The following is a 22,875-nucleotide window of genomic DNA, read 5'->3' as shown; positions in this document are numbered from 1 at the left end:
TAACATTGTTGAAAGAGATAACCTGCTTTAGTAGAAAGTGAATAAAGTGTTGGGTACAAGCATCATAATGTTGGGGTCACGAACCACGCTCACAGCACACATAAGTACATAATAGAAAGCAAAAGAACGCTACTGCTTAAGCTACGGCGCCAGCCCTGCCCAGCTAACCATACACCCTCTAAGAAGTAATAACAGAACGACAATAGATAGCACAGAAGCTTGAAGAGGCCCTATCACAGGTATCTTCCACGCACTCCTGACTTATCTGTATAAAGTTCTTCATCTAGGCTACCGCCAGCTCCTTTTGATCCTCCAGAATCATGCGTTCAGGGCCTCGCACAAGGACCGAAAACATTTCTGCATGAAACCTGGATGCTTTGGATACAAGAAAATATTACTCATATAAAAATTGGAAATAAACGAACTATTTCAACAAAGTGCTACTACAAGCACTTTTTTTGTGAAAGAAAACAAACTATTTTCACAGTTCAGATTCAGTGATAGTAGTATCCATTAACTGAATCAACACCAAGCAAAAGAAAACCTAATTAAAAAATTGTTTTGAAAAGGCAGAAATCAACTTTGAGGGGGTTTCGAGTTGCAATGATCCACACAGATGAATGATTGCTAAAAGTAGAAACTTGTACACAGAATCAACTAGAGGAGAAACAAACAGGCGGAAGAAATATTAACCCACTGCATTTAAAATTCTACACTAGTGCACAATGTAAGAGCTAAGGAATCTGTCATAGTTTACTTCTACCATCCTACATTTACAGATCACATGATGCTACAAGGAAGTTCATGGCAATTTGCCAAGGCGAGAACTCACTAAAGATGGATCATGTCAGTCGTCAATTGACCCCCACTGCAGCCCTTACTCTTTTAACAACACGGGCATATTCATAGAAACGGTTGGAATCCATGCCCATTGTTGTATTTACTGTTGTACCACCTTTACAAGAAGTATAATTCCCACCAATAATCAGGTCAAAACCACCAAACTCGGTGATAAAGTCTTCAATCACTTGTATTTTCAACTTCCAGATTCCAGGCAACTGCCTCAGCTCCCCAGTCTGTTCTGTTTTCAGCCACCACCTTTTCAGAATTTTCCTATTTACCTCAGATTCCTCAACAGATACCACACACTTCAGAGGAATACCTAGCCGATGGAGCGTTACTTCAGCACCTCCAATTCCACTATAGATGGATAGTACTCTGATCCCGTGTGGAAATTGGTCTTTTAGGACTGACAAAAAGTATGACAAAGTGTCAGTCTGAAATGCATATCTCATCGCAGCAAATCTATCTGATTGATTTAGTTCAAACAAATTTGTGTGGTTATGTGGGTAACCCAGTATCCTTTCCAATTGACGAGGTTCCAAAGGACTTAACTTGTCCCGGCCAACCCAAATAAGGTTTGAAACCGTGCATTGGTGCATAATCTGCATCTGCCTTTCTTGTGAAAGCACTCCTCTTGACTCTCTAACCATCCTCCCCAGTCTCTCACATGTCTGATCAATCCCGGCAGCCTCTATGGTAACAACACTGATATGCTTCCTTGTATCCCATGAGGGCCACCATTGTCTTGTGAATGGAAGCGCTTCTTCAATGGTCATTGGTGACTTTGGAACCACAACATGCCTTCCCTCCACTGGAAGGTTATGAATATAACCTTCCTTTCGAGTTAGAGCTGAGAAGAACTGACTGCTAACAAACTCAGGTTCCACATTGTATAAGAACTGTTTGAGTTGATGCCATGTGTCTTTTGGGATCTCAACGACATTTCCATACAAGAAATATGGGGGCTTAGCAAGGTCGCCTTGTACTTTTGCACGACAGCCTGGTGTTACTGCCTCAAGTTCTACCTTAACAGGCATATCACTGGTCCCTGCACAGCGCCCCATAGACCATGGATTGGCAGGGTTACTACTGGAGGCCCCTCTGTCATTCATAAATATATGCTTAGCCCTTTTAACCCGTGTGTTGTTGACATCATCATCATAACACCTCACTGCAGAGTATGAGGTCTGGTATGTCGAATAATCAGTTTCTGCTTCGCCTAGAAAGTCAGATTCAACCTTTATCTGCACAGGAGTGTAAGAGGCCAAGATTAAAACGCAGAGCATCAGTCTGACAGAAAATTTACAGCATTTCTGCAGCTGCAACAGCTGTTTTAAAGAACAACGTTCAATGGACCATCAAAACAAGTTGTTACAGATATACATGTTCTGATCGATCAAGTCACAATCTAGGAAATACTTCAGGGAACATTGATCAGGATACCATATAAATCATTTGAATCTGGACACGAATGGTAAATTGTGCACCATGCTATGACATAATATGTGATTTTGGAAAAGATTCCTCACATGAGATGAATTTAACATGTCCACTACAAACCTACAGCAGTAAGAATGAAATGCCATTCAGTTACCTCTTTCTGCTCGATGCTATTGGCTATTCGCCTTGCCAAAATTGAGTCCTCCAGCACCTGCACTGTTGCTCTGTGGCCTGAAATGAACATGCATGTGCCACTTTAAACATTTTCAGATGTCATCAAAATATTGAGCAAAATTTGAAGCATCTTTTAATCCTTGACTTACCAAAACTGTCAATAGCTGATGACACCTCTTCCTCGGTATAACCCTTCTGAAGCAAGCTAAGTGTTTTCTCCATGATACCAAACAGTGCTTCAGCCTTTCCCTGAAAAAAAAACATTTTAGTATATAATTCTTGACGTTAAGTTTTAGAACTAGCAACCACAGTACCCATCTCCAATATAACCAAATCCACATCAGTCATTTGTCACTGGGTGCTGAAATGAAGGTAAAGCAGAAAATATTCATAATGATTAGCCATAGTGCCTAGAAATATTTCTAGTATAATCAATACAAGGAGTTCCAATGTATGCCAATCGAAGGAGAAATAGAAGAAAATAGTGAGTGCCACAGTTTACATGACACAAGCCAGAACCTACTAAGTGTTGAGAAGAACAGGGAAGTCTTAAAAAATTGGTGGGGAAAGATGAAATCAAACTGCAGAACAGGGAACAAGATGTTCAAAAGAATACAATACTTTCACAAACACCATTATATAGTACAAACTGGAACCATCAAAGAAGAATTGGCAAGTATGCAATGTTCTAGCCTTGAACTGATAGGTAGTACAGTATGCAGCATAATGAATGTTGCATAGAGTGATACATTTTACCAAAAAAAAATGTTTTAGAATGCAAATCCCTATCTCGAAGACTTTTGTAATAACTAGCTCACTTCATGTGTCAGGGGATAATCCATATACAAAAACTACATAGAATTAAACAAACAGGCAACAGGACAAACCTCATTTGTAGTGTCACCATTTTCCAGTCCTCCAGAGGATCCTCCTAATTGAGCATTGACAATGCAGTTCACGAGCTGTTCCAATGGAGCTTCGTCGCCTGAAATTAAGCATATTCTGGAGTATTACTATATTGCATACTGAGCATCAAGAAAACATGTCGGATTATCAAACATGTCTAATACATATTTTAAAAGTTTTTAATCAGTAGTCTTAGAGTCTATTGCATGAAGCAAAGCAACAACACAAAATCTAAACCAAGTATACGTTTGTCAATTGCGCAAGAGCGTGTACATACCTAGTTTCTTGAAGGCTAAATCAACTTCTTGCTGTGAAAACTTCATTGTTTGGAGTAAATATGACCACTTTTCTGAGAAAGAATCAGGCTCCGGCTGAAGACAGAGAAATTTCTTAAGAGTGATTCAGAAAATCTAAACGAGTAGGACAAGGATTAATATCCTCTGCTAAGAGATCACCTTGATGTCTTGACCGATTCCTTTCATAGACTCTAAAGGAGAATTGTTTTCTTCATTATCAGAATCAAAGAGACTTCCCAAAGAACCTGACGATTCAGAACCTGACTGCTGAAGGTCCTATAACATAAAGGAATGAGAGATTCTTCAAGTCCATACTTTATTTCTCTTTCCCAACACAAAAGGCACGGTAATGGGCTACGATGGGGATGCAAATGAAATCTTATTAAAATATACAGATCAGATGCTCGATAGGGTTAGGGTACAAAATCCAGCCAAGTAAAACATCATTCCAATTACTTCAAGGTTCTTAAAATAAAATTAACTAGCAAAATTGTAGGAAATGAAGGGACAACTAAGGAATTTCTTTTTTAAAAAAACTATAGAAAGTAGAATCACAATGGATAGTGAGATCTAATTGGACTTGTACTACTCTTTCTTACAGCAGACTTGTGTAATGAATGAAATGTAAAGAGTGGTTTATACGTCTAGCTGGTGGTAATCTGTTTTTCGGGGCTCTGCTCCTCTTGCTGTCCAGTGAGGCTGTTGCCCTCCATAGGGTGTGTTGTCCAGTAGGTGTTAGCTAGGGGTGTTGTGTATTTCTTTTTTTCAGTTTTCTTCTTATTTTCTTTGTGTTGAGTTAGCTAGCACCTTGCTGGCTTTTGCAACCTTTATTTCCTTTCTCATATGTTTATAAAATGGTCTCATTGGGGGATTTTTTCCCCCACAGTTTCCGGTCAAAAAATGAAATGTAAAGAGGTAAGTACTTATGCAGAACTATCACCTCTGACATCTAACACAAATGCACCATGCACTATTCCGATATGCATCAATCTATTAAGAATTTAATATGGATACAGTAGCACTATGAGGATCACAATGGACAGTAGAATAGTATCAGGGAAGGAATCAACAACACAGGCTATAATAAAGGTCAACAAAATATAATTAGGTGCATTATGTAAGGAAAACATTTACAAGATGCGAGGTTAATTAATTTTAAAGTTAGATTAGACACTGATCAGTGACAGCTGCATCAACTAGACTAGGAAATTGGCAAAACACTTACAGAATAGGACAGAAGAGATTCCAAAATGGTGTTAGAGTCATCATCACCTGCGTGAAATATATATGCAATTAATTTGTAGACTACAGGGCAAAGTATTCGAAGAGCTTTGACTTTGGCTGTTGTTTCATATCACTATACACTTGAAAAGATAAGTCGTAGAAAAAGGCATACCATGTCTTTTGAGCACCTTGTCTACGAGCTTTGGTGAGAACCCCATTCCAATAAATTGTAATCTTAAACTACTGGAAGAAGAACTTGGTTGATCTTCCTATAGTGTGCATCGCATCAGTATCATAATTTGAGTAAAAGGGAATCAATGCACCAAAATTACTATAGTCTATTCTGGTGAAATAGAAGTGTCTAGTTCTGTTTGCAAAATTTAATAGCTACCATTAGTTACTTCCAAATATTCACTAACCAGAAACAAACCATATCTCAGCTTTAGTGATGTTAAATAGCAATCCAAAATCTTAAGCATATGTTAAATCCAGAACATGTAACGTATTTGGACTCGCATAATCATTTAGGTCATGCTGGATTGGCTCTATGAAAGAACATATCATTAGTTCTCCAAAGCTAAAAATGAATCCTTTATCAGTTATCACCACTAATTCAGTTAAAAGTTGTTCCTTGTTTAATAGAAAAGAAAAGAAAAAGGCCCAACGATAAAATAGATTGGCACAAAGAAATTTTACTTGCTAGAAACAGCAAAGCATAACAGCGTATAACTCGAACATAGCATGCAACTGGTGTCCAATGCAGAAATTTACAATGTTCCCTCACTACAGGCGTGTCTTATAATTTTGCCTCTATGACAGAAACCACAGCCTACAAGCTTTAATTGTCAAGGAGCACATCACCTCCTTCAAGCTGGCATGCACCGAGCCAGGCAGCAGACCCACAGCCGCTTCCCTGGGAACCCTGGCATCAGCATCTGCGCTGCTGTCCTCAGTAAGATCTTCGATTTTAACCTGCATTACACCAAAAACATAACGAGTAAACACAGTATACACAGATAAACACAAACATATACACAGGGCAGAGCAGAATGTTGCCATCACCATTTTCGATCAACTGAGACTCCAGACTCGCATGCCCCTGCAGGACACAGAAAAAATAATTACTGGGAAGCGTTGCAGCAGCAGCAGCAGCAGGGTTTACTGGGAAGTTGACTAATCGTGAAGCGTGGGGATTGAGTTGAAAAAACGACGGGGAATAAACGAGTGACAGCACTTCCATCAAGCAACACACAACAAAGAAATCCAATCGCGAGTTACCAATAATTTTTGGCCAAAAAAAATCGAAGTTCTTAGGTGAAATACTGGTCAGATTCGAATACAAGTAGAACTAGCAGACATTAGGGTTTTGGGTGTTCGATTTCGGCCCGCGGAAAAGGAAGAGAAGAGAATGGGCGGGCATACCTGCCGGATGCTCGTCGCCGGCGAAGCGCCCGACCAAGAACTGGCCAAGGGCGGTGCGCCGGTGCCTGCCACTAAAGGGAGGCCGAGACAGAGAGAGGGGGGACGGCGTGGAGGACTGGAGAAAGAAAGCCGGAAGGTGAACGGGTTGGGCCACAACAGTGACCTGTGTCCTGTGGCAAAGTGTGAGATGTTTTTTCTACATAGGAAAAAAAACGATTTGACCATCCGATTTTTAGTACCGAGAATTGATGCTCCTTAAACAATTTACATACATATAAGGAGCGCTACGAGATTCTAAATTGATGCTAATATTAACTGATTAATTACTAAAAATAAATCTAGAAAAATATCACTGAATATCCTAAAATAAATTCAGAAAGATATAAGCCCGAATGTATAGGATCTCATATGCAATCAGTGCAAATATACAGCTAAAATAGCTGTATATTTATATTCTGCTACTTTATATACAACACGGAGTTGAAATGTTTCTTGTCTTCGAAAGTTATTTACGTATTTTCATGTTCCCGCCTTCTACCGGCTTGAGTATCTGACCTCTCAGTGTCAGGGAGAGCCGAAGAGCGAACCGAGTCAACTGAGGACCAAACCTCGCCGGAGCGCCGTACTACCACCGAAGACTACAGCATGTCGCCAGCGACCTCCGCCACTGCCGTTTCCGTACCCGGCGTCCTCATCCGCCAATCTCTATCGACCCTACGATCCTTCCCCGCCGTCCGCCTCCTCCCCTCGGGGGCTGCGAGGCAGCTCCAAGCGACGTCAGCCTCTCGCCGCCTCCCCGCCACCGCCGTGCGCGCCCAGAGCGCGGCCCACCCAGGTCAAGAACCCTTGCCTCCCGACCAAGATTACATTTTGATGACCCTGTTTTTTCTTCCGTGCCCAAATCGAGCTGGGCTTGTTGGATTCCCACTGATTGCGCTGCCTCGGCCAGTCGTTCTCTCAGGGTACTCGCCTGAATCGGAGTTCTACAAGATTGAGGCCATTATCAGGTGTGTTTTCTGCACGGTATTTATTGATTGTGTCAGAATTTAGCTGATCCGTGCTGAAATGTGCGGAATTTTTGCAGACCGTGGAGGGTGTCGCACGTGTCCTCGGTGAGTGTGGGTTGGTGGCTCTGGGTTCCTGAGTTGCACGCGAGCTGTTCAGTCAGACAGATTTGGGGATTCTGCAGGGCTTGTTGGAGATGGGGATTAGAGGTGTGACGGTGTCGGACGTTCGGGGCTTCGGGGCGCAGGGAGGGTCGACGGAGCGGCATGGAGGTACGGCTTCGCTCTGCCTATGCCTCTGCACTTGCGTGGCTCTGCCATTGACTGGTTTGCATTGTGTAGTTTCTACATCATTCAGTTTTAGTCCTATAATTGCACAGAAATGTGTTCCATGGAGCGACTGATGAGCGAGTGTCTCATTGAATTGTGATAGTCAGTGATGCTTTGGTCACTCCTTGTTACAAAAATGACTGTGTGATTGCCACCGCGTGTTTCATTGTATGGAACAATTTGAACCAAACGAACAATGTTAAGGCTGTGCTAAAGTTCATTCCAACGGTAAGTGCTTTATGTCATTTTGTGGTCCACATACTTTTCATTTCAAACAGTTTTGATTCGGAGATGGACCACCGAGCACTGCAAGGTTCCCATGAATGCTGAAGTGTTGCTCTTAATTTACAACTCTACTAGTACATAGAACTGTAGCGTATTAGCCAGAAGTCTTGTTAGATCAGTTGCAACTCCACACTCTTGCAGCGTTGTTTCATGCTTTTATCAAATTTGGCACCAATATCTTGATGGCTGGTGTATAGATGTGAAACATGTGTACTAACAGGATTGAGGATGATGGTTCTGTGGTGGCTTTGGTGTTCATGTCCATAACAGCTAACAACTTCTCTACATATTGCAGATTGTAGTATTTTGCATTCCTGCCCAGCTATGTTAACTCTTAGGGGGTGTTTGGGAGGAGGGGGCTAAACTTTAGCCCTGTCACATCGGATGTTCGAATACTAATTAGGAGGACTAAACATAAGCTAATTACAAAACTAATTGCAGAACCCCTAGGCTAAATCACGAGACGAATCTATCAAGCCTAATTAATCCATCATTAGTGAATGGTTACTGTAGCACCACATTGTCAAATCATGGACTAATTAGGCTTAATAGATTCGTCTCGCGATTTAGCCTAGGGGTTGTGTAATTAGTTTTGTAATTAGTCTAGGTTTAATACTCCTAATTAGTGTCCGAAACATTCAACGTGACGGGGGCTAAACATTAGACCCCTCCTCCCAAACACTGTTGAGAAAAAATTGAGATTCACACGGTATTAAGATATCAATGCTGACGCTTGTTTTGCTTTGGGTGTTCAGGGTCAGAATTTTCGGAGGACACATTTATTGCTAAAGTCAAAATAGAAATAGTGATCTGCAAGGAGCAGGTAATTACTTAATTTACTAGTGGCCTTACCAGTTCTAAAAGAAGGAAATACCGCAATGCCAATGCCATACCTTATATGACAGATTGACGATCATTCTTTCCTTTTCAATTTTTGCTGTAAATGTCTATGACATTGCTACAATGTTATTGCGGTCCATTTTTACCATAAAAAAATGTAAGCATGGTCCATTCTGTATGAGTTTTATTGGTTTCCCCTTGCATCATCATTAAATGTTTCTTTAATCCACCAGGTCGAAGCAGTAATCGACAAAATAATTGAAAAGGCAAGAACAGGAGAAATTGGTGATGGGAAGATATTCTGTAAGTGCATGGTGCTACTTGTGACACACTGCTGCGTTTTTATCCTGTGTAATTGTTTACTTTTCTTTTTACCTGCAATATCTTAGTGCATACTGTTCACTTGAATGGGCTTTATTGCCTTATGCATATGCAGGCATTATAGGAGTTTTCTCTTGTTCTGCTCATTTTGCTTTTGTTTCTTTTATTTTATCCATCCGAAACAGAAATGGCGACTAGTTCTTGCTCTTTCAAACTGCTGGTTGGTTTCAGTAAATTCTGTTATCAGAAATATAAAGGCTACAACGGGCAAAGCAGTTGCTCCTGCGCTAGATCAGATGCCCAGATGCTCTTGAGGAGAACTGCCATAGTAACACTATCATAGTTTCATATATATGATGCACCTGTAATCTTTCTCTTTGACTATATGCTTTTCTGACATGTTTGTTTCTTCTTCAGTGATCCCTGTCTCAGACGTGGTAAGAATCCGCACCGGCGAACGCGGGAAGGAAGCCGAGAGGATGACCGGAGGACTGTCGGATAGGCTGTCCTCTGTTGTGTCAATCTTATGAGGCAAACAGATTGCCTGCCTGTTATGAGGTCAGGTGAAGACTCAAGTGTGCCACGCCCTGCATTGCAATTGTTAGCTTGCGCAATAAACTGCAATGTGCTCCGTGCAAGTGCCGCCCGAATCATACATTGTGCACTGGGCATGATCAATAAAATTCGATGGAATTGATGTGAATGCGGCTTCGCTTTTGTTCCGTAACCTGTGTAAGATGACGTTAGTTTTGTCTCGCAAAAAAAAAAATGGAATTCCTGGTAGTTTGGTAATAGGGGGTCATTTTCTTGAGCGGGCTGGAATGAGACTGAACTGGGCTCTGTCGTAGATAAAATTTGTTGGGCCCATCTCTGTCTGGCCCCAAGCTACGAAAGATTCGTGCGGTCCATGGCATCTGGCCCAAGTTACTGACGTTGATTTTGCGGAGCCTCTGTGGGTGGGTTGGGTGTGGTGGGTCCATCTGTCTGGCCCAGACACAGACTTTGACGCGTCACGCACGGGGATGCAACGTGCACTAGGAAGTGAAGTCCAGGAGCTATGGAAGCATCTGGAAGCGCATCGGCTCGAGCGCGACCGACCGTACGAGCCGGACTGGAGCAGCATGATGAACGCGCAATGGTGGGCCGAGAGCTGGTAGGCAGTAGCGCAACATTTTACTTGCACATCCGTGTGGCCACCTCACGATGCCACGCGTGCATGGTCTTGCCACCTTTGCGTGGGCTGCCACAATTAATAACTATTACTGCCTTCATCCCAAATTATAGATCATTTTAGCTTTTTTTTTTAAGATGCATAGATGTTTGTCACTAGTCCCACACCTACCAGGGGCGGAGCTACCCTTTAGCGTTGGGGTCCGTGGATCCCGCTGAAATTCAACAAATCCTGTGAAAAACTACTATTCACCATTGTAGCTGATCCCATTCTTAAACCCTATTCTGACCCCGGTGAAGTTTACGTCTGGCTTCGCCCCCGCACTCTATTGCCATAAGTACATCAGGACATATAATACCTCCATTATTAAATACACGAACTAATTTGATAACCCTAAATGACCTGTATTTAAGTATATACGTGGGTGGAGAAAATATATATGCAAAATAGCTAATTAGTACGAAGTATACAATTTGCATGGTAGCCATTAGCCAAGTCTAGCTGAGCTGAAGTTGCCTAATCAACATGGATTCACGGATCGGATGACGTAAACATGTATTACAAGTGGCTTTGCACCCTAGCAAGCCGCACTGCACGCTCGCAGAGCTCCGGTCAAGCAAGCAAGACAGCACATGCATCCATGGATATGCTTTCAAAACACAAAAAGGCCTTTGTTGAATTGAATCACCAGCAAGCTCAGCTCCTTTATTCCGCACGCGTCAAAGCTAATCAGCTCCCATGGAATTACGACGCATCATCTCCATCGACGATCGATCCATGCCGATCGAGTCCATCTTGGATTCTTATCATGCCGATGGGATACGGGGATGGATGGCGACGGACCATGCATATCTCTCTGCTGTTTGTGGTGTGGTGTGATGTGGATAGGGCAGGCAGCTAGGGGAGATCCTGTACGCGTTGAACTCAGCTAATCTAATGCGATTATTTTTTATATCTATGTTAAAAGCACAGCTACATCTGCTGTATGGACTGGAGGTATATATAGTGTATGTAGGGTGTTAGCTATTAGGGTTGGCTCTCTAGCTAATCTCTCTTCCATTATGTTATGCATCAGGGTGAATAAGCGTCGCCGTAATGACAAGAACACGTACGGGCTAGGCGCCAGGCATGATTAAATTTGACATTTTTTTTCACCTTTCTATCTGCCCATATTCATTGACTTGGATTTTTGACTTGCCGCAAAGCATGAGATATTTTTTACTCGATCATCAGAGGATCAAAAGAGAGTTGACTAACTGTCATAATGCATGCATGGTGATCGAGGAGTAGGCTCTTGATGGTTCGAGTCGTCGAACAAACAGTATATATCTGCGCTTTGAGTGTACGGCATCAACAAAATGGAAAAGGCTGGTATTCCATATTCGTTGGTAGGAATAATTCTTGGGTTAAGATACGCTGTTCTTTTGTCACCTATTGTTGAAATGCACTGGACGAATATTCCCGGCCTGCAGTACTGCAGCTTCAATCACTTCACTGAGATCAAACTGCTCCTAACAACAAATCTCCATCTCGATTGATGCCTCGTCTCGATTGGAAACTCTCGCACTCCAAGCACAGCAACTTTCAACGCCAAAAAAGGGCATGGACATTTGGATCATCATATCGATCCATCGTCGCGTCGCGCATGGGCACGTCACACCATCTCGATCATCATCCTGCTGACAGATCGATCGAACGATCGATCGTTTCAGACGTCAATGGCGTTGCTGGCGAAAACACGTGTAGCGAGGAGTACGTGTACGCGCTGTTGGTAGTGGGGCGTGAGAGAGACTGGCGTGCAGCTTCGCTTCACCGTACCTTTTTGGCCGGGCGGGGTCGCATAGCTTGCCTTTGATCTGATGCATCATTCCTCTTGCAACGCAGCCAAAGTCGTGTGCTTTGTTTAGCCTGCTTGCCAACCAGCAAAATGAATGATTGAAACTACCGGGTCCGCGACGGCAAGCGCCACTTGCTAGAGAGGCATCTCTGTTTGCCTTTGTATATCTCTTTATTTGTCTCGACACTCTCTGATCAAGGTCGTCTCTTCCAACACTCTGTCGACTCAAGCAGGCAAGCTCTTGTGTGTAGGACGACCAAAAATAAATTAGGGTTGGTTCATGTGCCCATATCTTTCTTTATTGTGTGTTTGGTTCCACGAGTCAAATAACGCATGTATGGATGATCCTGGATGGTGTGGTTCATTCAATCAGATTTCTTGAACCATATGGTTCATTACTTAGTAGTAGAAAATTAGTTTAGGTGGAATGGTTTCATCTTGGATGAGTTGGTATAGTTCATCCAACTAAATATAAGGATCACCATCCATCTCGAACCATTCGATGCATGAACCAGAGGGTACATACAACAGAATGTCATGGCTCACGAACATTGCATGTTTGGCAAACATTTGAAATAAAGGTACAAAATAGTTGTTAAAGATAGACGTTCTATGTCGCTTCTACTACCACCGTCTCCAGCTGCTTCTACCTGACATGATCACCTTAGCCCCCACACCCTCCCTATAGCGGCGTTTGTCTTCTGTCACCCTAGATGTCCATGCCTTTGCAGCCACCACGGGACCAATTCGCCAAATATCATGATCCCTCAACCTGAAACCTTAATACCCCCACCCACCCACGCAAAACACCTTAGAACCTTATGGTTGAACTACCATTGGTATCAAAAGGACACGTGGGGGGAAGGGGGTGGGAGGGAGGGAGAGAAACACCTATTGGTCATCCGCCGCCACGACGCCACCCCACTGCCCCACCTGATATGTTACAATACGATGGGCCCACCACCTGATGAAGCCTAACACCCCCCTCTCCCGCTCCGCCCCCTCCCCGCGCAAAAGCAAGCGTGCGCACACAAAGAGAACCCTAACCTTACCAAACTATCTCTAGAGTCGAAGAAGAAGCTGGATAGTGTGAATCAGGAAGGGGCAAAGAGCAACGGAGAGGAAAATATCAAGTGTGGGAGAAGAGAGAAACACCCAATGATGAACCTTGAAGAACTTTGGAGGTGTCATTTTGGTCTTGATAAGTATCATTTTACCAGCCTCAACAGAGCTTGGATATTGGTCAAGTTCATTACATTACATTGTGATATTTTTCTTGCTCGACGACCAATCTCGATCATTCACTTTTTACTTTTTTGTGTGTGCGAGAACCCTAAAAATCACCCTACCCCTCTAAGGTGAGGATTAGTCAAAACTTTTTTTTGGGTTTGAAATGTGTGGGAGAATCAGGGACAGTGGTCTACCTAGCTAGCTAGCCATTGCAGAAAGATAAACAGCCATGTGGCTTTCACTAGGCCTGTACTCCCAACTAATCCCATTTACGCTAATGTGCATCAAGATAGAGGGATTTTTTTGTTTAAAAAAGCTATAGAGATTTGACTCATGCATGTTGCATTACCAGCAAGCAGCCATAGCTTTGACCACAACCATATATTACCATTGTTAACACCACAGAGCAGTTCAACGCATAGTGTCATCAGTTGGAAGCTTCTGCTCCTAACTGTGTTTCAAACTGTCTGGTGGTAGCTAAAGTATATACTGGAGTATGTGGCAAAGTAGACCTCTAATTTTTCATAATGTGTGTGGCCTAACATGGCATTATGAAAAATAGTGAACCAAAGTCATACTGCTGCTCCTGTAATTTAGCCTCTATTAGTCTTCAGAATCCTAACACCAACAACCAGTGGTCAACGAATTAACATTTGCTTGTCTCATACTCCCATGCCATCAGCAAGAACAACAAACCATCTTTATTTTCCTCTAGGTCAAATCAAAGCATCTCGAACAAATGCTCCTTGTGAGTCAAACAGAAGGCTGACTTGAAGCATTAGAGCGATTAATATACATGATCAATAGTCTTAATTGGATCTTACCATCCGACACTGGTCAACGGGTTAGCCTGGATCAAAGCATGTAGAGCAGCAGCTCAGGGACTACTACGACAGGCTGTTGAGTTGAATCCAGTGCACAACACGGCATAGAAACATACTACGTATTTGACTGGTCAAAGTATTGTTGAAAAATAAGATGGGAGGAATTAGTGGGTGATTAAACAAATGCAAGGGCTTTTCCCCTGGCCTCGTTTGAGAATTGATCAGCTGTCAGCTTAGTCAAAGTGGCTGCAACTCACATGCTTAATGATTGGCAATATATGGTTCATGGTTGGGTGAACTTAATGGCCCACGAGTTTAAGGTTCTACTGAGCAATTAACAAAGATTTTTTTTCCACAAAGGAGCAATTAAAGAAGATTAGGGGGTAACAGGAAGTAGTCAGCTAGGATATGACAAAGTTAGTTGCAAGCACTTGTTTTAGTTGTAGTTTGTTGTGGACACATGGGGTCCAGCCAAAGGAATATTTCTGGAGTTCTTGCCGTTGGGGCATCTTTGTGTACCTTTCATCTTTCAGCCCATTTTCTCCCGTCCATTTGACATAAGAAAAACAAAGAAACGACTGGGGGTGCTTTCACCTTCATTCAGTCTATGGATCTCATATATAAAAATTCCCTAAACATTATAAACATTTCAGATGGGGCCATGATTTCCTCTAATGCTTCTAAAAACACGTGCAACCAACTTTTAATTTCTAGAACATTAACCACTGATTTACATAACGGTATATTCGTGTTTGTCATCATATTTTTTTATCACTATCAATATAGTGATAAATGTATAAATTCGAACAGATAATTAATAGCGAACTGGCGTGTAAAGATTGTTGTCCAAAAACAAAAACAAAAAAAACAAAGCGTCCATAATAACCAATTAACCAGTGACTCATATTCCGGGCAGCAAAGCACTATGGATGGCATTGACTCATGCAGAGTTTAACTTCAAATTTGATGCGTACTATACACTCAGTATGAACTGAAATTCACCATCGTAAGCTATAAATCAAATTATGGCGCCTCAAGTTATGTGTTATTGTTGGTCCAACTCTCCCTCTCTGCATGAAAAAAAGTTGGTCCAAATCTTTTCAGTCGTTCTACTCTTCTCATCACTAAACTAAAACATCTAGCTTGGGGAGGGAGAGAAGAAGTAGCGAAGCCAATCCGTAACTCGCACGAAAAAGCAAAAGAATTACGCACCCAACAAGGCACAGGTTACTAGTGGCGCCCCCTTATTTTACGAGGGCGTTTAGACGCAGCCGCCATGGGCGCCTGGTCCATGCATGGATGATGAGATAGATGACAAGCAGCTTATAGCCGGCCTGAAAAGAAGCCAAACTTGTTGCGACGCATCAGATCGGGGGAGGTGCATGCATCCAATGCTTCAATTTCCACTGCTTCAGTCCTCAGATCGACCAGAGTCCAAGTCGTTTTAAGACCAGCATTTCTAGCAATCCGTTCAACTAATTTTTGTTTCTTTCTGCTCTGAATCAATTGCACGCATGTTTCACTTGCTCCTAAATGACCAAGTCAGTCTACCAATGATTTCGCCACCACGTTCTAATGGCCCAATTCGAGATCGATCGAGCATATGCTCTCCATGCATTCTCATTATGGAAGCTTCGGTTCTTCTTGGTGATGATTGTTGGGTTTAATCTTGTTCTAAGTACTACCTTCGTTCGTTTATATATGCGCTGGCTTGCTCAAAATTAAGCTGATCAACGTCATTTATAAATGAACATAGGGAGTAAGTTTTAGCATATATGGAAAGTAATTTAGTATAAGCAAGTAGACTAAACGTGCATGTAGTCAAGTAATGCATGTATTTGCATGGAGTCCATGCACGTCGGAAGGCAAGGATGGTAACCGGCCAGTCGCCGTATACGGAGTCGTATAGAAGGTATGCGAAGTCCGCGGAATCCGGCAGCCGAACAGGTGCGTAGGCAGATTTTAGACCTGCTGCTTGGGACTATAAAAGTAACAGGTGTGTAGGCAGATTTTAGATGTGAGAATAGGAAGAAAAAAAACAAGGCCAAGCTGTTGCGGCCTCGGAAGTCTTTGTGTTTCTCGAGTTCGTGTTTGTTAGATCCTGGTGAAAATCCTACAATGGTGTGGCTGCCAGACTAAGCTGATGATCCAGCTATGCATTGCATGCATGGACACGTTGGACACATGCGTGGATGTGTCCTGTGCCATGTGTTAGACTGCGTGGGATTATTACAAGGACGACGACGCGTTGGGCGTGTACTATAGAGATACCAGCAGCAAACGCATCAGTAGCAGTAGAGATGATGGGTAGCTCCCCAGTCCGGGTACGTACACTCACACATACCGTCAGATACAGATGGTGCATGAACCTGCCGAGCAGCGACGGCCGGAGACCGCCCGTACGTACGACGTCGCCTGCTCGTGTTTGGCCGGAGGAGACGACGACGACGTACTATCTACTGTATGCACGCGCGCGAAAAGAATGAGCTGCGCGCGCGCCGACCTCGTGCGGAATTTCAGCGTCGGTTAAGAAGATCAGGAGACAAGGGAATGCAGTGGAGACAAAATAAGGTAGCTGCACTGTAGTGATTTGGAATTCAGGTGAACTCAGACCGTGTTGAATTTGACCTCGTGCGCGAATTGTTTGATCGAAGGGGATATGTAGGAAAGAAGGGCGCAAGGGCTATGTCTATGTGTGCAGCAGTATATGTAGGTGGGAGGGACTGTCCAACGTATGACTGAACGAGATTTCCCACTGTTTAAAACATAAAAAAACAATACTTCTTCCGTTCCAAATTGTAGATTATTTTATTTACATATGAAGGTGCTGCATAACTTCAAAATTATAGTGCACATTTACGATTCGCTACTAGATTTACAATACTTTTCGAGCGTTTTTTCTATAAAAAGGCAACCGTTATTTGTCTTCTTTTATAATTTTTTTCAAATAGCTAAGGAGTTTTTTTGTCTGATTAAAACATTTCTCAAGAGTTATATATTGCTAAGTGCCTGACCCTTTTTAGAAATTATTGGTTCGAGATTCTTTGTTGATAATTCTTTTTTATTTTGCCCGACTGCCCAAATTAGACTATGAAGGTCTTGGCAACTTGACAAAAAAAAATTAAAGCGAAATAATAATTCTCGTCCCTTCGAGAAAAAGACCATGAAGATGTTGGTTATGTTTGATCCTTCAAAGTTAGTTTCATAGACAAGTTTTCGCATAGCTTGCTGAGTGAAGATCGGATGAACGCAAGGTGGCCATATTGCTGGAATCTTTACATCTCTATACATGAAAAGCAAGAGAACAATAATGAGACAATAGTGCACCAACAAAAAGGACAAGCATTTCCTCAGAAGCGAGAGAGAGAGGGAGGGAGGGAGGAAGGGAGGGAGATCCTTGAATGGATAGTAGACTAGAAGTCAATCTTTACAAAAGCAGACTGCTTGATTCGGCTCTTGAATTCATGGGGAATACATATGGAGATTCTACTTTTGAATTCGTACGGAATATGGAACAGGTTCCGGTGCTGTTCAAAGATGCCTCGGGACCGGCTTCTCTTAACAACAATCCGGATCAGTTCGTCCTTACCCATCACTTCTCTTTCGGCAATTGAACCCACTGGTTAATGATGTTCACAAAGACAGTTAGCACCTGGCCGATCTGTAATCATCATCCCACCTCGAAAACAAATTAATTATTATAGACAAAGCTAGCAAACCATATATATACATACCTCAGACCAAAAAGATAATGCAGGTCGATAGAAAGTCCTGCTGGGAATAATCCCAAGAAAAAATTTGGAAGAAAACAGGAAAAAAAATCAGTTGGCCATTTTAGTTATGATCTTTAGGACAAAACTAATTAGTCCAAAAAGAAATTGATTATATAATTGTAAAAGTCATATACGTAAAATCGGATGACTATCTTTTTCCAGTTTCATGTAAGAAAACTAGCTAAACCATGGTGTTTATAGCGAGTAATTAATTAGTTCTTTTGTACTACGGGCAGTCTGCAGCTCCTGATGCTACAGTACCTGTCGCGGCCGCGGCGCGTCAACGGTCAGAGCTCTCGCAGCCCGTTTCTCCCTGATCCAGTTGGATAACAATTTTTTAGTCGGGCGAGACACGCACGCGCCCTCCTCCACTTTCGGCTTTACTGCTGCTTCTACTCGCTAATCCATCCCTCCTAATTGCGGCCTTAACCACACTAGCAGCAAGCATGATCAATCGTTATTTAGTCCCCAGGCCAACCCCACATGTCTCCGCCCTCCTCGCTTCGTCGCCTCCGATCACCTATATATACCACCCCCTCGCGGCCTCGCCTCTCCCTGTCTCCGATCCTCAGCTCAAGTCTCCATACTCCAAACCACACATACCTGCTCTCACTGATCGATCGCCACTACCATCGTCTCCTTCAACCCTGTTACCTAGCTAGCCGTAGCCATCAGCAGCCACCGCCGTCTTGGTCGAGCATGGACATGGACATGGGCATGTGCGGCTTGGATGAGCTGGAGGTGCTGGCGATGAGCCCCGGCGGCTCGGCGGCGTCGGCGGCCGCGGCACCTGTCGCCAGCGAGGACGAGGGCGACCTGCGGAGGGGGCCGTGGACCGTCGAGGAGGACCTCCTGCTCGTCAACTACATCGCCGCCCACGGCGAGGGCCGCTGGAACTCGCTCGCGCGCTCTGCAGGTACTTGCCGCCGATCGATTAGCTCTTAGTGCCCATAGTTATATAAGTATATGATAAATTTTGAATACAATATACTAGTACAGCCGAGATGTAACGTCTGCTTCGTGATCACTTGGCCAAAGATGACACACTTTCCATCGCCACCATAGCTACCTCTCTAGCTATGGCTTATTGACATTTGTTAGTTGCAAAGTTAGCTCAGCAGCCACTGATCGATCAACTTGTGCTGGAGTAGTCTTATACCATCTATGTCCTCGTAATTCCTGAATTTTCCTCGCCAGACCTTGCTTACTGATCGATCGATGATCGCGCAGGCCTGAAGCGCACCGGCAAGAGCTGCCGCCTCCGGTGGCTCAACTACCTGCGCCCCGACGTGCGCCGCGGCAACATCACCGCCGAGGAGCAGCTGCTCATCCTCGAACTCCACTCCCGCTGGGGCAACCGCTGGTCCAAGATCGCGCAGCACCTCCCGGGGCGCACCGACAACGAGATCAAGAACTACTGGCGGACCCGCGTGCAGAAGCACGCCAAGCAGCTCCGCTGCGACGTCAACAGCCGCCAGTTCCGCGACGTCGTGCGCCACGTCTGGATGCCGCGCCTCGTCGAGCGCATCCAGGCCGAGTACTCCGGCGGCTCTGCCGTGGTTGCGCAGGCGCCGGCGGCGCCGGCGGCCCTGGTTGCGCCAGCGACGACCACGGCGAGCGCGCCGGCCGCGTACTACCATCCGAGCCCGTACGGCGGTCACGGGCAAAGCGCCGACGGCGTCGTCCCGCCGAGCAAGGCTCACGGCGGCGGTTACTACCACGCGGACTACTACAGCTACAGCGAGCCGGGCCAGGAGCCGGCGCCTGCGGCCATGAGCCCCGACGACACCTCCAGCGCGCTGCGCTCGTCGCTGACGGACGCGACGTCGCACGGGACGCAGCATCATTACGCCGCGTCGGCGGCGACCCCGACGAACGAAGGCTGCTGCGGGGCCGCCGGACCGACGGCGGCGGGCGGCGACGACGTAGTTCAGGAGGAGGAGGAGGACGTGTTCGCCGGGACCTGGTCGGAGCTTCTCGCGGCCGCCGGCAGCGACGGTGGCTCCAAGATCGGCCTGCCGGACTTCGAGTTCGCCGATTTCGAGGACAACCTGTGGAGCCTGGAGGACCTTTGCTTACAGCAGCTGTGCTGATGCAGATGCACGTACGTATGCAACTGCTAGACAAGGTAGTGAGAGGAACACATCAAGGCACAAGTGAATAATAATACTCGGCATGTGAAAGAATATTGTCGGAGACAAAGGAAGAAATTCATGACAAGGAGCACGTACACATCAGCAAGGAAATCGACAAGTAACTAGTTCGTAGATGGTCTATATTAGTATGATGACGAATTCGAAACATGTGCATAGTTTTTCCTACTCTACTAGAAGTTTTTTTTTCCGGATTTGCGCTTAGTTCAGTTTCAATTTTGCGTGCGTGCGTCCATATATAGGGAGTTTACAAAGTTTGCATTCATTTCTTGTCCGGCGTCCTCAACTGTAAAGAAATTCATATATACTTGAAGTTTAGATGGTGCACTCGAAAAATTTCTTGAAATCTAATCTAATGTAAGACTCCTTTTGTTTTTGGAAGAAAATAAGTAAGTTATTTTTTTAGAAAGAAACTAAGTTAAGACCATCTTTACATATAGTTTCCATTTATGGTAGTTCGAAGAATTAATATATTTGGTAATTAAATATAAATAGTTCAGGACATTGACATGATCTTCAATTCTTCATTATGACAAACTACTAAATATTTTTATTGAAATATCAATTTTCCATCAATCATCGTTCCCATCCGTTGGATGTAGATCCAACGATCCAAATTTGCGCCTCTTCTCTCTTATCGTTCTCTTCCTCGCGTCTTCATCTTCGTCCCGATAGCCCAAGCCGTGCGAGGCCCCCGACGCGACGCTCCTGCCATCCCCACCTCTATCTTGCTCCAGCAGCCTCCGCCACCGGAGCAGCCGTCCTCCTCCACCACCCGACGCTAACCCATCCGGGTTTGATGCCCCTGTTGTTTCCACTGCCTACCGGGGATCTCCACTGCTTGGCTCCGACGGTGCCCTCATCGCCTCTACTCCGCCACCGCCATCTCTTCTGCCTCTGCGCCGGCAGGCAAGCCGCCCTGAAGCTTCCTCTGCAGCCGGATACATAGGTGAACCCCAAAATCCCAAACCCCCAACTCTAACTCTAAATCCCCATCTCTAATTCAATTTCGAGTACAATTTTGGGTGATTGATGGATATGCAAGAAATCAATCGATTGGTGAGGAGTAAAACTCTTTTAGAAAATATACTATGATGAGTATTTCTTGTTATGAGTATAGTAGCAACAAAAGAATGTTGTCAATTTATACAAATTTCATACATCACTAGTCAAAGTTAAAAAAGATTTGACGACTACAAGTCCTAGTAATTAGAAACTTAATAATTGTCCCTATTTGGCGAAGGGGGTTCTTTTAGTTTTTCGGTTTTTCACAATCCCATCAAGTAGGTTTTTTGCATCATTATCCAAGACCGTACATATGCATATGGAAACGATGGGACGAGGAAACCGCCCAATAATGCACGCAACACACATATATAGCTCCTACTCCTACTACAAGAACTAAATTATTGGAGTTAGAGCTCTCTGCCCAACATGCCTATACAAGAAGCTGATTAAGCTAGAGCCAAACTAACAAGCGGATTGAGATACATCCAGTAGCTAGCTAGGTTCTTTCTTTTCTTTTGAGCATGGATGGAGACCTCCAGAAAAAACGTACAAGTTGGGAAGAAGAAGAAGGACGTTGGCACGCATCGGCGCATCGCATCGATCTCTTCTAGTCTTCTAGAGGCATCCATGTCCCTGCACGCGTTGGTTTGCGTCCCGAACTTGCCTTGTGTTATATAGTTTGTTAATGTTTGTTGCTGCAGACATGGCTACGCTACTATACCTAGAGCCTGTAGACTGTAGCTAAGCTAGCTATAGTAGCCAGTAGGTTCGTCCAATGGTTTCCATGGCACCCACAAAGTGAGAACGAAGAACAGTCTCGGTCAATGCCGACGCAAAAGGTGGTCGGTGAATCGGAGAGATCCCACATTCCCACCATCATCACCGCCACCGCACCGTACAAATACACGTAATACTCTCTTCTTGTTGGACCAAGGACCGGTACAAGTGCCAGTGTACGTACAGCCATCGATCGGCCGGTTCGAGACGAAACGAACAATTCAACGAAACGTGTGCTAACTTTTATTTGTACTTTTGCCTTATCCTGTTGGTAATTACTCCCTCCGTTCTAAATTATAAATCATTCCAACTTTCTTAGAGAGTCAAAGCATCTCAAATTTGATCAAATTTACTAACATTCATGATATCAGATAAGTATTGTTCATTAAATATATTTTTATAGTATATTTATTCGGTGCCATGAAACTTTATGATCCTCTTTATAATTTTGATAAATATAAAATAATTTGACTCCCAAAAAATTGAAATGACTTATATTTTGGAACGGAGTAGAGAATTAAGAACTCGATGGTGGTGAAGGCATGCAAGGCTGCCACTACGTGTCCTCGTACACTTGGCACGTACATGTGAAATGCAAGTCCTACGAGCATGTAGCCATGGACAGTGTGTACCTTTGCGTAAAAATAGTGGTAATAAAAGAAGAGCTAATCGCGAGTATTCCTCTAGCTTGGGTACGGTCGCGTATATGCATGCGCTTGTTGATGATCGTCTCGGCCGGGCATCCAAAACCAAACTAGTATTCGAGAACTTGTGCTTCTTTTTATGCTTGCAAAAGCATTTTGACCGACCGGATATAAGCTATAGACAACAATTCTACTACTCCCTTCTGTCTAAGAACGTTTACCTTGGCCTTTCCTAGCATAGTAGTAGTCGCATTGTAAACGTGGGATCAGCTACGCCAGCCAGCAAGAGCAAGCAGAATTAAGCAGGTGACGTGGCGGTCAGCCCGGGCATGCCAGCTGGACGTCCCCCGCGCCGCCCCGCCCCCCCACCTTA

General features: G+C 44.0%; 3 protein-coding genes across 6 annotated transcripts; 2 read left to right on the top strand and 1 right to left on the bottom strand.

Annotated features, from left to right (window-relative positions):
• Positions 1-5: 5 nt before the first annotated feature.
• Positions 6-6,456, bottom strand: LOC101761707 (probable inactive DNA (cytosine-5)-methyltransferase DRM3). Of its 3 annotated transcripts, none has more exons than XM_012845019.3 (12): positions 6,306-6,456; positions 5,946-5,982; positions 5,745-5,855; positions 5,056-5,152; positions 4,885-4,931; positions 3,819-3,935; positions 3,641-3,734; positions 3,345-3,442; positions 2,607-2,706; positions 2,438-2,514; positions 833-2,087; positions 6-375 (listed from the first exon to the last, which is right to left on the bottom strand). In XM_012845019.3, the coding sequence occupies exons 2-11, from the start codon at positions 5,946-5,948 to the stop codon at positions 855-857; spliced, it is 1,977 nt and encodes a 658-aa protein (XP_012700473.1). In that variant the 5' UTR covers positions 5,949-5,982; positions 6,306-6,456; the 3' UTR covers positions 6-375; positions 833-854. The 3 variants fall into 3 exon arrangements, with proteins under 3 accessions (XP_012700473.1, XP_012700474.1, XP_004960404.1); XM_012845020.3 differs by having other exon boundaries at positions 6-368; XM_004960347.4 differs by lacking the exon at positions 6-375 and having other exon boundaries at positions 597-2,087.
• A 390-nt stretch (positions 6,457-6,846) lies between these two features.
• Positions 6,847-9,794, top strand: LOC101760785 (nitrogen regulatory protein P-II homolog). Of its 2 annotated transcripts, none has more exons than XM_004960345.2 (7): positions 6,847-7,140; positions 7,255-7,312; positions 7,390-7,417; positions 7,495-7,582; positions 8,680-8,747; positions 8,998-9,067; positions 9,503-9,794. In XM_004960345.2, the coding sequence occupies exons 1-7, from the start codon at positions 6,951-6,953 to the stop codon at positions 9,613-9,615; spliced, it is 615 nt and encodes a 204-aa protein (XP_004960402.1). In that variant the 5' UTR covers positions 6,847-6,950; the 3' UTR covers positions 9,616-9,794. The 2 variants fall into 2 exon arrangements, with proteins under 2 accessions (XP_004960402.1, XP_004960403.1); XM_004960346.3 differs by having other exon boundaries at positions 6,849-7,140; positions 7,267-7,312.
• An 8,704-nt stretch (positions 9,795-18,498) lies between these two features.
• Positions 18,499-20,393, top strand: LOC101774704 (transcription factor MYB2). The gene is made up of 2 exons (XM_012844727.2): positions 18,499-18,836; positions 19,151-20,393. The coding sequence occupies exons 1-2, from the start codon at positions 18,620-18,622 to the stop codon at positions 20,011-20,013; spliced, it is 1,080 nt and encodes a 359-aa protein (XP_012700181.1). The 5' UTR covers positions 18,499-18,619; the 3' UTR covers positions 20,014-20,393.
• The last annotated feature ends 2,482 nt before the right edge of the window (positions 20,394-22,875 follow it).

The sequence above is a fragment of the Setaria italica genome, chromosome III (assembly GCF_000263155.2).
Source record: "Setaria italica strain Yugu1 chromosome III, Setaria_italica_v2.0, whole genome shotgun sequence".
Lineage (NCBI taxonomy): Eukaryota > Viridiplantae > Streptophyta > Magnoliopsida > Poales > Poaceae > Setaria > Setaria italica.
The sequence above is the reverse complement of the archived record's forward strand: the minus strand, read 5'-3'. Positions and strand labels throughout refer to the sequence as shown.